Below are 13,273 nucleotides of genomic sequence, written 5' to 3'. Positions count from 1 at the left end.
TTGGGTTTTATTTATATACTTTTCCAGGTAAGTTTTCACATTGTTTGGAACATAGATGTGCAAATACTAAATGATAAGTATGCACTCATTTCCAACTAGCACAGTTCTAAGGAACAGTCAGATTTAGTTATTAATCTGTGAGTACCTGTCTGCCTCATCTTCTCTGTGAAAGAGCCAGTGTGAGGGATGTACGCACATGTCAGTGATTTGGGGCATGATCACCCTTAATTTTTGCAGGAGTATTTTCCATGCATAAAGCCACATTAGTCCATAATAAAATATGAATAGAAGCAAAGCAGTGTGTTGTTGCCCACCCATTATACATAGTTCTATAAAATGATAGCTAGCCTGTTTTGACCATTTTATGGTACAGCCAAAATTTGTACCTATGATTAAGGTAATCTTATCTAATGATACCTGGTTTATGCAATTGTGCAAAGCAAAACAAACCCACAAAACTTATTTTTCAAAATAAAAGCAATGGAATTATCACTTCTTAGTATTGACCACTAATTTTTTGACTTAGTGATTTGCCAAAAAATAGTGAAAATTGAAGAAATTTAATATGTGTGTAATACAAGTATGAGAGAGAGAGTGTTATATTCTTAAACCCAAGTGTGGTTCCGGAATTTCCTTTATTCATTCTGCAACATTTATGTTTATGGTAAATGTGTCACTGTCCTAGGAGAAAGGACACACAAAAAAGGACAGGTGCTGTCCTCCCAGAAAGGAGCCCAACCCACTCTGCAGACCAGGTTTGGCACCTACAGACACTGCTAATTTTCTAAATCTAATATATTCCTGAAAACACTTTAGATGTACTCCATTAATATAAATGGGAAAACTATTACTATTATAAATTAGGGTTACCTCCAACCAATTTCTCCCAATATCAACAACTCACTCTCTCACACCTACGTAATAATCTACCTGCACATTTCTGTATAATAAAAAGCATTTACAATATTTCAGTATCTTGCACTGCCCTAGCAGAAGGGAGACACAAAACAACTGTTTTCCTTTTTAAGTTACATGAGAAATATGGACATATCATGGGTGTTGAAGTTACATCCTAATAAAAGCACCCGGGTCCACACAGGGGCTCTGTAATACCTTTTAGAGGACCTCTTTCCTAAATCACTGCACTTCAAGTTACTGTGTTCATTCTTATGAACACATAATTTTAAAAACTTCAGTTAAACACCTGCCTGCTAAACCCCTGAACTCAGTAGATGTTTTGTACATGCCTAGAAAAAATCAGGATCATATTCTGATGTAAATGGGCAAAAAATATGTTAAAGTACTATCAGCCAACCACATTTTTTGAATGGCTGATGGCATCAATTATAAGTAGCATCACTTCACAGGTTTGTAGGTTCTTAAGAAGTAACAAATGTTGATGGAGGTGGAACACATTATTCTTAGTGAAGCATCACAGGAATGGAGAAGCATGAATCCTATGTAATCAACCTTCATGTGAGGACAATTAATGACAATTAATGACATAGTGGGGGGCCGGGGAAGGGGAGAGGAGAAAGAGAGAGAAGGAGGAAAGGGGTGGGGAAAAGGAAAAGAAAAAAGAAAGAAAATAAAATAGTGACTAATTCTCACATAAGTTGAACTTGATTTTGACCAAAGTACATTATTTGAACAATAATTTTTAATTCAATATGTTAATATGTTGTTTAGGATATTGCAACCTCATTTATAAGTGAAATATGTTCATAATTTCCCTTTAAAATAATATATTTTTTCCAATTTTAATATCAGGTATATCCAGATGAAGTAGGATGAATTTGAAATATTTCTTTTTCTATTGTCTATGAGCTTTGGCATGATCTGTTTTTATCTTCTATTTTTTTTAATAAATATTAGTTGTCTATTTAAAAAAAATCTTACACATGAAGGAAAACAAAATAGATCCTAGTAAAATGTGACAATTTATTATCTCTGGGCTCAGAGTATCTGTAATACAACTTAATGCTGTAGACATAAGATTCTTTTAAAGGTGGTTTTGATTTCCCCTTTTGACCATCGAATCTTTGTTGAACATCAATTAAAAATGTCACCAGTAAAAAAAAATTAAAAAACATACACACAAGCTTCCACAGAGAATGCATACATATACACGTATGCATATATAATGTGTGTGTATATATAATCTCCAAATACATAAATGCATGGTGCATATATATATAAAACATTTTCATTATGCACACAAACCTCTGAAGTAGTTTTTTTTTCCAAAAGGCACATAGCTTTGCATGTGGAGAAAAAGAACAGTCACATGGCTTTTTTAGGAGTATAAATTTACACAAGATTTTGGGAGAAATTTGTTAACATCTAAAACATTTAAATAAACACACTCTTTGAGAATCCATTTCAGTTCAGCAATCTATACAAAAAGAGCAGCATAATTATAAAATATATCTGTAAATGGGCATATATCCGTTGCTATTATGTTTGCATGAAAACAACATAGAAATAACTCAAATATGGCTAAATAGATAATACTTAAATAAATTATATACACAATCCATGGAAAACAAAGATGTCACTGTCACAACATAATATCCCAAATGTGTTCTTACATGAAATAAAATAGAAAACAAGGTTAACACGGAGTGTATTGACAGAAAGAAAGAGGAAATGTATGGGCTTTTGTGTAGTACAGGCTTTTGTCTGGAAAAATTCAAAGGACCTGGAAAACACAAGAGTCTAGAAAGAAGAGGGTTTTTGTTGTTTGTTTCCCATTTTAAGCTCTGCATGTCTCTTCATTTGTTTGTCTTTAATCAAAGTAAGTATGTTTGATCCGATAGCTTTAACTTACACTCCCTCTATATGAATGGACTGTAAGATGAGACAAAAGCTTCTTACACTTTGCATAGCAATTTGGCCTGTAGAAACCTTAGTAAACTTAACTAGTAATGATATTTTTACATTACGGAATTTGACATAAAACCACCACCAAAAAAAAAAGAAGTATTCTACAACTCAGTAGGGATGTTAGGTCACAAAGATATCCTTAAAAAAAAAAAAAAGTAACAAATGCTGTTAATGATGCTTTGGTGGTAAAATGTAAGATTGTAATCTCCATCCAGAATGTTAAACTGCATTGGAGGAGGGGAGAATATGTTTCAGACTGATAAAAAGTCCTGGGTGCTATGAAAAGCTACCCTTTGGGGGAAAGTTAAGGAATAGGAAGGTAGTGATGCGTGCTTATAAATAGTTAAGTAATCAAACAGTGCGTTCATCGGTCTAGCCCGAAGGGAGAAGAGCGAGGTGCCTGCCTTGCACACTGCTGTCTTTGGCAGGATTCATGGACAACTTAAATGTCCCCTGGTGCATGTACAGATTGTTTCCTCCAGCTTCACAGTGGTCCATGGGCAGACAGTTTTGGAAATATAAATAGCAAATATTGGCATTAACGAGAATCTGGATAGTGAGAGATGACCCTCAGTGTTCTGTGGTCTGTAAAAGCTATGGGAAACAAGGGTGCACACAAAAACAGACTACAAAAATCTGCTTGGGGATGTCAGAAGACATTTGGAAAGGAATTTGAAGGGACGCCTTGAAGGACCAGTTCGTGTGTCTATGGCTTGGGTGGTGAGGGAAGGAAGGAAGGGATTTCACTGAGAGAGAAAAGGAAGACTCAGACACAAAGGCATGGGACAGCCTGGTACTTTGGAGAGCTCACAGCAGCAGCAGCAGCCTGATACGGTATGCATAGGACGCAGCTAGCAGGGATGTTGGCCAGGCAGCCCAGCTGCACCAGGGCCTGAGAGGAGCTCTGACTTCATTCTGTGGTCAGGAGAGACGCATGGGGCATTCTACTCCGAGAGCGGCACAATCTGATTTGTGTTGAGAAGTTCACTCTGGAGAAAGAAGCATTACTGGAAAGAGAAACTGAAGCAGAAACTCCTTCCAGTAAGAAATGTTTTTTAAATTTTTATCAGAGAATTGTATCTGTTTTAAAGATTTCCCATCTTTTATAATATTACTCAAGCTTGCAGCTATCTGCCAATTAATTGCTGCTCCCCGATAACCTTTTTTAAATAATTGCTTCCCCACTAATTCCTCTTCCTAGGAGCATTCTTGCTCTCCAAATCCCAAGAAGCAAAACCAAACCTTTGGGGTGATGATGTGTCTGTCTCTGCAGAGCTTCTCAGGAATTGCAGGCTGTGGATTCTTCAGATGCTTCTCAGTTTGTTTTACATCTGGCAGTATTTCTAGGTAAAAGGAGCATGCATCCTTTAAGTACCGTTGCAGTAATAAATAATAATGCTAAGACACAGGGACAGATGGGCCCTGGGAACACGGAGCAATAAATCATGAGCTCATGAAACGACACCATATTATTGCATATTATTTGGGGACTGCAAAGTATATCCCTCGTAATGTGTTTTGTTTCTCTGCTTGTTAAACACTCAGGTGACACTTTATAACTTTCTTATTGGCAGCCTTCAGGTGCTTACCTTTATAAGAATAGACGGGCAGCTCTTGAATCACTCCACTTCTCGGCCACCAGAGTGCTGATTTCTTCCCACAGCTCAAACACTCTGTGCCTTCCATTTCTTACTGTTGCAGTAGACAAACCCTATTAGTTTAACACACACACACATATATGAATACATTGTGAACGGAGTCTTTCCTCTACTCTTGGCTCTAGGCCACTCTGTTGCTCTTTTAGGGAAATCTTACTATTTGTCCTCATTCATTAAATTTCAAATCATCCTCAATATAATGATAAGCTCTCCTCCTGTATCCTAACAAATTTTAATTCATTTTTAGAATGAAATGCAAATGATGAGCAATAAAGGGAGCTTTACAGTGACACCACATATAACATTTTTATGGCAAAAGAAATAAAAAAAATAATGCCATTTTGATAAAAATACCGTCCTCATCCTATCTGGTTGCCTTTGTACCCAATGACCTGTAATTATTCTTTCTCCTTTCTAACATTTACTTATTAATTGTTCCAATTTTAGACTATTTTCCTGCTGAGTCCCATAAAACTTCAGTTCTCATTTTTAGACTTATTTGCATTTTAAAAACAGTCACAGCCATGTCTAGTTCTTAAAATAGAGATCAAGTAACATTTTCCCCTTTTCATTTTTTTTACCTAATATACAAGTGAAAACCACATTTGTTTCTTTTCGCTAAATAAAAGCCAATTTGAAAATACACACTTTTCTGTTTCTTGAGGACACTTAACATACAGTTTGTGTTTTGCATTTTAATGGATTGAAAACGCAAGTTACATAGGGCAGGAGTTTTTGTTTCATTCACTCCTGGATCACTATTTCTTGAACACTCCTTAGAATACAGAGATGCTCTGTATGTTGAGTGAATAAATAAATGAAGGGAGGAAACACAACCTTAAACAATATATATTCCACTATATGTTTGGCTGCTACTCAAAATTAGGCTCAGAGAAAGGTCAATCACACGTTGACTATACTGTCTTTATTTAGATTGTGATTAATTTATATTTTCCATTAATTGTGCAATATACAAGACAAATAAGATGCTTATGGTAAAAGATGCTCTGTGAGATTTTGAGGACAACTATAATATCCTTAAATTATTCGTTGTGTATTTAATATGTGCATATGTTTCTATGCGAATATGTAACCAGTAGCATCCTTAGATTCTATTTTTCTCTCGCTTGGGTATAAATCATCATATGGTGATAAGGACACTTAATTTAACAGGGTCATTCTCACCCAGAGCTGAGCCTCTGAGTTTGCTTTCCTGTGTCTTCTGTGAATCTTCTCAAATCCGCGAGTCAGCGAGTTTGGTTGACTGTCTTTCCACTGGTAAAATTAGTTGTGTTTTCATGTCGGAGCCAGCATTTCCCTAAACTTTCCATAGAACTAATCTTTCCCCCTTTCCCACCATGTTTACAGCTTCACTGTAAGTTATTTCGCCTCATGGATTAGCTGAGTATGTTCACCCATGTTTTTCTACATAAGAAATATTGCTGTTGTTGTGGTGTGTGTTAGTTGGGCATCCTCTTAGACGAAGCAGGTGCTTACCAGTGTTTGTTAAGATTAGTTTATATTTCACGTCTAGGGAAGTTAACTTCCAGTAAGTGCTTTAATATAGCGCTCATTTTGTAAACAACATAAATTATTCCTGGAAACCTCTCAAACTTCTCAAGGAAATTTTGATAACCTATTTGCTACTAAAGGGGGAAGGTTATGGAAATTGTTTTATTTTCCTCAATATTCTGCAAGGCTTTTATGGTTTTATTGAAGACCTTGGCATTCTGTTTCTGTATTTTCTTAGGCAGTTCAATTAGAGGTAATAATGATCAGTGTGACTGAATTAAAATTGAGTTATGTGGATGGCAACAGAGCTAGTGGCCTAACGGGATAATCCTGAGAAGGCAAACCTTTTTCTGTTGGAGAGAAGTTCTGTCTCTAACTTCACGGAAGTTTGGTTTTGGTATTCCAGAGGAAATTTTTTTGTCTAAAATTCCCATTTTATTAAAATATATGTTCTATTGTCAGAATAGATTCTCCATTCTCTTTTACATATGTAATCCCAATTAAAGGTAATATAAGTTTTCTTTCAAATTAAGGCAAGTTTATTCTTCTTTACTCTTTATTTAGCTTGAGGTGAATTTCTGGCTAATTTTCCCACTACTGGTGAGTGACCACGCAGATTTAAAGGTCTTCAAATTGACCCCTGTGTACTCTTGGTTCTTTTCGGAAGAGAGCTGGTTTAGGGCCTAAACTGCCTACTTAGAAGAATGGCCTCTGGTTCCTGAAGTGATAGAGTTTGTGTGGCTAAGAGAAAAAAGAAAGTGGTGTTCTCTCTCTGCATGAATTTAAAATTTTACATGCAAATATCTGTAGTTACTTGAGTTTCATACGTTATTTTCCTTATAAATAATGCCATTTAAAATATTAAAAGCATTTCTTTTGAATGTTTGTTTAATTATGATATAAAACTTATGTGTAGCTTTTACTGAATTACTACTTAACTCTTCCCTCCACAGGTTTTTTTTTTTAAAGTATTCATTTTGCCTGATAATGCCATGTGAAATTTATTTTTAGGGGGATAATTCCTATGTGAAAGATCGCTGGTGTGTTTTTGATGGATTTATGGTCTTTTGCCTTTGGGTTTCATTGGTGTTACAGGTAATTAAATATTTTTAAATTATAAAAAGGGTATTTTCCAAAATGGGCATGATTTTGCATTGAAAGTCTAAAATAGAAGCATTAATATAAGTCAAACATGATTGTGTTTATTTTTTATTTTAACAGAAGTGTTTAATTTGTTTATTCTGATTTCTGACATATTTGAACTTTTAAAAAAATTTTATTTGACACATAATAATTGTACATATATATGGTGTAGTGAGTGTATTATAAGTATATAATGTGTAAGGATCAAATCTGGATAATTAGTATTGCTATCATATCAAACATTTTATTGATAGAAAAATTTAGCATTCTAATTACTTTTGGTTATTTTTGTGAATTATAGTAGGAGAATCAATCTGTAGGAAATTATTTCTTATTAAACAGATACAAAAGCATATTATTGAAATAAAGGAAAAATGTGGAGTGACACTTCAGCATCTGTAAAATAAAAAATTGAATTTAAAAATTAAAATTCTAGTCTTTTATGTAACAAAATCTCCACTAAAAATAGCTACTAGACTTATATTTGTATACATAATAGTCAACATAAAATACTTCATTGCAAATATAAATGCCTTATCATAAGAAATAGTGAATCTACATTAAAAAGGCTTAAAGGAGGGATTTTCCTGGAAAAAAAGTAGAATCCATTCCCATGCATTCATTTGGGAATGATTTTGCCTTTAATTCAACTAAGCTATTCTTTCTATTTGATTTGACTTGATTTCTTTTTATTTGATTGTGGTAAGAACACCTACCATGAGACACCCCCCACCCCCAAACACATTTTACTGTACACGACATTATGGTGGCAATAGATGCAGTGCTGTGCAGCTGTTCTCTAGAGCTTATTCTTCTATTTCTCATCTGAAAATTCAGAATAAAGACGGGGGGGGGGGGCTCACATCTGTGATCCCAGCACTGTGGGAGGCCAAGGTGGAAGGACTGCTTGAGCCCAGGAGTTTGAGGTTGTGTTATGATGATGCCACTGCACTCTTACCTGGGCAACAGAGCAAGACCTTGTCTTTTAGAAAAAAAATTTTTTTTTTGTAGAGACAGAGTCTCACTTTATCACCCTCAGTAGAGTGCCATGGCAACACAGGTCACAGCAACCTCCAGTTCCTGGGCTTAGGCAATTCTCTTGCCTCAGCCTACCCAGTAGCTGGGACTACAGGCGCCCCCCACAATGCCCAGCTATTTTTTTGTTGCAGTTCAGCCAGGCCCGGGTTTGGACCCGCCACCTCGGTATACGGGGCCAGCGCCCTACCCACTGAGCCACAGGCGCCGCCCTTAAAAAGTTTTTAAAAATTCAGAATAAGAAAACATTCCCAGTCCCATCCTGCCAGCTCATCTGGGAGTTTATTAATAAGCTTTGCGTCCTTGTTTTTATGAAGCTCATCTCTCCAACAGTCACACTTCGTCCTGCATATTGATGAGCTCTTTTCCGTTTAGTAACTACTGTGTGATTGACAAACATTTTCTAATTATCATTTTGCCTTTTCGTAAATGGTACACTTCTTTTTTTCAGAATATTTTAACCCCCTTTTAAAAGCTTCCACCAAAAAACCTCCTCAGTGAGGAAGACTTAGCATCCCTCCTCGGCATTCTGAAGGGGCACTTGCTTTTGTGATTAAAAACTGTGCCTTGGTGAATTTGACAGGAACAAGATGAGTGGCACCTTCATTAGTTAATGTATTTGTTTCTCTTAAGATAAGAGTAGCTTCAAAATGTACTGAAAAGAAAATTGATTTTAGTGAGGGATAATGAAATTCAAGGTAGAGGGTGCCCTTCCTTGTTATGTGTATATTTGATGACTACCAGGGATGCTGAGGAGAAACCTAAACTTATTTATCCATCTCTTGATTTACAGGTGTTTGAAATTGCGGATATAGTGGATCAGATGTCCCCGTGGGGGATGCTGAGGATCCCACGGCCACTAATTATGATCCGGGCATTCCGGATATATTTCCGGTTTGAACTGCCGAGAACCAGAATCACAAACATTTTAAAGTAAGAACTTTTTTGTGTACGTTAAGAAAAGAAGTTTGTGAAACTTTCGGTGAGTTTTACCTATTTTGCTTACCCTTTCATTTTCCAGGCGATCAGGAGAACAAATATGGAGTGTTTCAATTTTCCTCCTTTTCTTTCTACTTCTTTATGGAATTTTAGGAGTTCAAATGTTTGGAACATTTACCTACCACTGTGTCGTAAATGACACAAAACCAGGGTAAGTTTATCTGTTAAGTGCATTCCAATTTAAGTAAAGAACAAGGGCATTTATGCCATTTGCTTCAGAAAGATCTCTCTGTGAAAAAATTTTAAAACAATTTTAGGTAGTCTTTGTTTATATTCTCTGCTTTCTTGGCGTCGTTTCGTCCAGTTTTTACAGGTAAATATTCCAGACAACCCATGTTGAAAAGTGTACCGTGGTGAAAAGGTAGACTAAGCAGATGCACACTATACATTTAGAAACCTCCTGCAGGGGGGCAAAGTGGGAAGCCTGCTAACATGATGCTAATGAAGCTGTTTGTGGTATCAGAGTGAGTTACATGCTAGGGAAAAATAATGTACTTTTTTGGTAATTATCAGCTCTGATTATCTTTCCCTAAAACAGTCCTCTAAATAGTTGTAACACCCCCCCCCCTTATTTCTAAACAAAACATCTCTATCTGTCGCATTTTGTGTTCTAGGGTTGATGGGAAGATACTATATTATATATGTGTGTCTGTATATGTATACACATACTGTATACACACATATATATACATGCTTGAATTACCTATTCTATATTGCATAGATAGGGCCCCTGTCTCTCCTACTTGGCTAATCTTTGCTACCATACAGTCCAATGAGGGGAATGGTGGGAAAAGAGAACAGAGTAGCATGTTGGCCCCTGGACAGGCATGATCCGGAGTGTCCCATTAGGTTGACTAGAGATCAGAGTCTGGGACTCCGAGCACAACCAAGAGGCACAACAGACGTGTCTCTGCCATATTTAAGGGCAACAGGGATCAGGGGTAGTAAAATGGGTTTTATGCCCTGTGCAGGAATTCATCTATTTACAATTGGAGAATTCATCTATATATTATAGAAGGAAAAATCTTGATTCAAGTCATACAAAGTAAACTTAAAATACTTTAATTTAAAAGAAGACTACAAGCAGCCATTCATCCTCAAAATATTTTTGAGGTATCAATATCCATTTATAAAATATTTGGATACGAAAGGATTATTGAATTTAAAAATATTGAAACTGTTACTTTGTGTATTCTGTACGTGGAGGTTTTTTTTTTCATAGAGTGTATCTTGTATATGTGAGAAGTAAATAAACAGCAGATAGTTAATATCCCTTTGAAATGAGACGCTTGGTTCAATTCCAACTCTTTGTTGTATGAGTTTGCACAAATTATTTAGGTCATTATAAAGTAGCTGGAATAACAAGACATACTTCTCAGAGTTGTCAGGAAGAGTAAAAGAGGGAATGAATGGAAAGATCTCAGCAAGCCACTAGCTTAGGGTAAAAGCCTTCGCCCTACGCTAGTTGTCATTCCTTTATTGTCACGAAGAGATATAGGTATATCAAATGTTGAGTTGCATTTGGAGTTGTATCCTCCAAATGAGAATGATACGATTAAAAAGTAAAGATTAATAAAGTAGACTCAATTTTAAACTTATCCAAGTGTGAATAGAAAGTGTATATAATTAATGGCTTTGCTATTTTACTGACATAGTACCTAAATTCTGAGTTTGTTTCAAATTTATGATGGCCACTTAATTATTAGTCTTTCCCAGAGAGAAGCTGTTAATAATTGTTTTCCCAATTTATGCGTATCGACATTAGTACATTATGTAACTTCTAATCATTATGTAATGTACTAAAAAAATAGAAGTTATATATATTCTTTGCTGTTTCTCTACCTCAAATAATGGAAACTCTACAGGGATAGAGTTTTTTTTCTAAATGTTTTTAGATCAGGAGACATGCCAGAAGGTAGGAATGAATTTAGTAATTTTCAAAAACATCAGTGTAATTCACTGCTTAATATTGATTCTTCCCAGCCATGAGCATGGTATGTTCTTCCATTTGTTAATATCCTCTGCTATTTCCTTTCTTAGGGTTTCATAATTTTCTTTATAGAGGTCCTTCACCTCTTTTGTTAGGTATATTCCTAGGTATTTCATTGCTTTGAAGCTATGGTAAAGGGATTTGTGTCTTTAGCCTCTCATCTTGACTGTTATTGCCACATACAAAGGCTACTGACTTGTGGACATTGATTTTATATCCTGACACATTACTGTATGTTTTGACGACTTCCAGGAGTCTTGTGGTGGAGTCTTTGGGGTTCTCTGAGTATAAGATCATATCATCAGCAAAAAGGGAGATTTTGACCTGCTCTGCTCCCATTTGGATGCACTTTATTTCCTTCTCTTGCCTAATTGTATTGGCTAGAACTTCCAGCACCATGTTGAATGGTAGCGGCAATAGAGAACAACCTTGTCTGGTTCCAGTTCTAAGTGGAAAAGCTTTCAGTTTTATTCCATTCAGTTAAGTATTAACTGTGAGTTTGTCATGGATAGCTTCGATCAGTTTAAGAAATGTGCCACCTATGCCTATACTCTCCAGTGTTCTGATTAGAAAAGGATGCTGGATATTATCCAATGCTTATTGTGCATCTATTGAGAAGATTATATGGTCTTTGTTTTTGCTTCTGTTAATACGGTGAATAATGCTTATGGACTTGCACATGTTAAACCAGCCTTGCATCCCTGGGATGAAACCTACTTGATCATGATGTATGACTTTTTTGATGACAAGCTGTAATCTATTGACTAGGATTTTGTTGAGAACTTTTGCATCTATCTTCATTAGTGAAATTGGTCTGAAATTCTCCTTTTTAATAGGGTCTTTTCCTGGTTTTGGTATCAGGGTGATATTTGCTTCATAGAACGTGCTTGGCAAGATTCCTCCCTCCTCAATTTTTTGGAATAATTTCTGCAGTACAGGAATAAGCTCTTCTTTGAAGGTTTGATAGAATTCTGGTGTGAAGCTTTCTGGACCAGGGCATTTTTTTGCTGGGAGATTTTTTTTATTATTTCTTTGATCTCAGTGCTTGAAATTGTTCTGTTCACTGTTTCTTCCTAAGTCTAGGGAGAGGGTGTGATCCCAAATATTGATCCATTTCCTTCACATTGTCAAATTTCTGGGCATAGAATTTCTGGTAGTATTCAGAGATAATCTCTTGTATCTCTGTGGCATCAGTTGTTACTTCCCCTTTATCATTTCTGATTGAGGTTAATAGAGACTTCACATTTCTATTTCTAGTTAGTCTGGCCAAAAGTTTATCTATTTTATTTATTTATTTTTTTAAAAAACCAACTCCTTGTTTCATTAATTTTCTAAATGATTCTTTTGTTTTCAATTTCATTAATCTCTTATTTATTTTTGGATGTTTCTTTTCTTCTGCTGGGTTTAGGCTTTGATTGTTTTTCTTTTTCCATTTCCATCAAATGGCTTGTGAGTTTGTTGATGAGCTCTCCTTCTCTTTTTCAGACATAGGATTCTAAAGTGATACGTTTTCCTCTCAGGACTACTTTTGCTGTGTCCCACAGGTTTTGGTAGCTTGTGTCTTCATTGTTGTTATGCTCAAGGAAGTTAATAATTTCCTCTTTTATTTCTCCCTGCACCCAACTGTCATTCAGCATAATGTTGTTTAATTTCCATGCCTTTGTGTGGGGTTGAATGTTTTTGTTGGAGTTAAGTTCCACTTTTAGTGCCTTGTGGTCTGAAAAGATACAAGGTGAAATTTCAGTTCTTTTGATTCTGTTGAGGATTGTTTTGTGTCCTAGGATATGATCAATTTTGGAGAATGTTGCATGGGCTGATGAGAAGAATATGTATTCTTTAGCTTTGGGATGTAGTGTTCTATAAGCATCTATCAAGCACAGTTGTTTTAGGGTCTCATTTAAGTCCCTTATATCTTTGTTTAATTTCTGTTTAGAGGATCTGTCCAGCTCTGTAAGAGGAGTGTTAAAGTCCCCCATTATTATGGTGCTATAGGATATCATATTGCTCAGACTAATTAAGGTTTATTTCAAGAATCTGGGAGCATTTAAGT

General features: G+C 35.7%; 1 protein-coding gene across 4 annotated transcripts in view; it reads left to right on the top strand.

Moving 5' to 3' along the window:
* Positions 1–13,273, top strand: part of NALCN (sodium leak channel, non-selective) — a 329,433-nt gene that overhangs the window by 27,132 nt on the left and 289,028 nt on the right. For all 4 annotated transcript variants that reach the window (XM_023513101.1, XM_023513099.1, XM_023513100.1 and 1 more), the window contains exons 4-6: positions 7,068–7,151; positions 9,028–9,167; positions 9,256–9,384. In XM_023513101.1, coding sequence (XP_023368869.1) covers positions 7,068–7,151; positions 9,028–9,167; positions 9,256–9,384 — 353 coding nt within the window. The remainder of the gene's footprint in view (positions 1–7,067; positions 7,152–9,027; positions 9,168–9,255; positions 9,385–13,273) is intronic.

This window comes from Otolemur garnettii, unplaced genomic scaffold (genome assembly GCF_000181295.1).
Source record: "Otolemur garnettii isolate 467f Iridium unplaced genomic scaffold, OtoGar3 scaffold00034, whole genome shotgun sequence".
Taxonomy (NCBI): Eukaryota; Metazoa; Chordata; class Mammalia; order Primates; family Galagidae; genus Otolemur; species Otolemur garnettii.
Note: the sequence above shows the minus strand (reverse complement) of the source record. Positions and strands in the feature narration are given on the sequence as shown.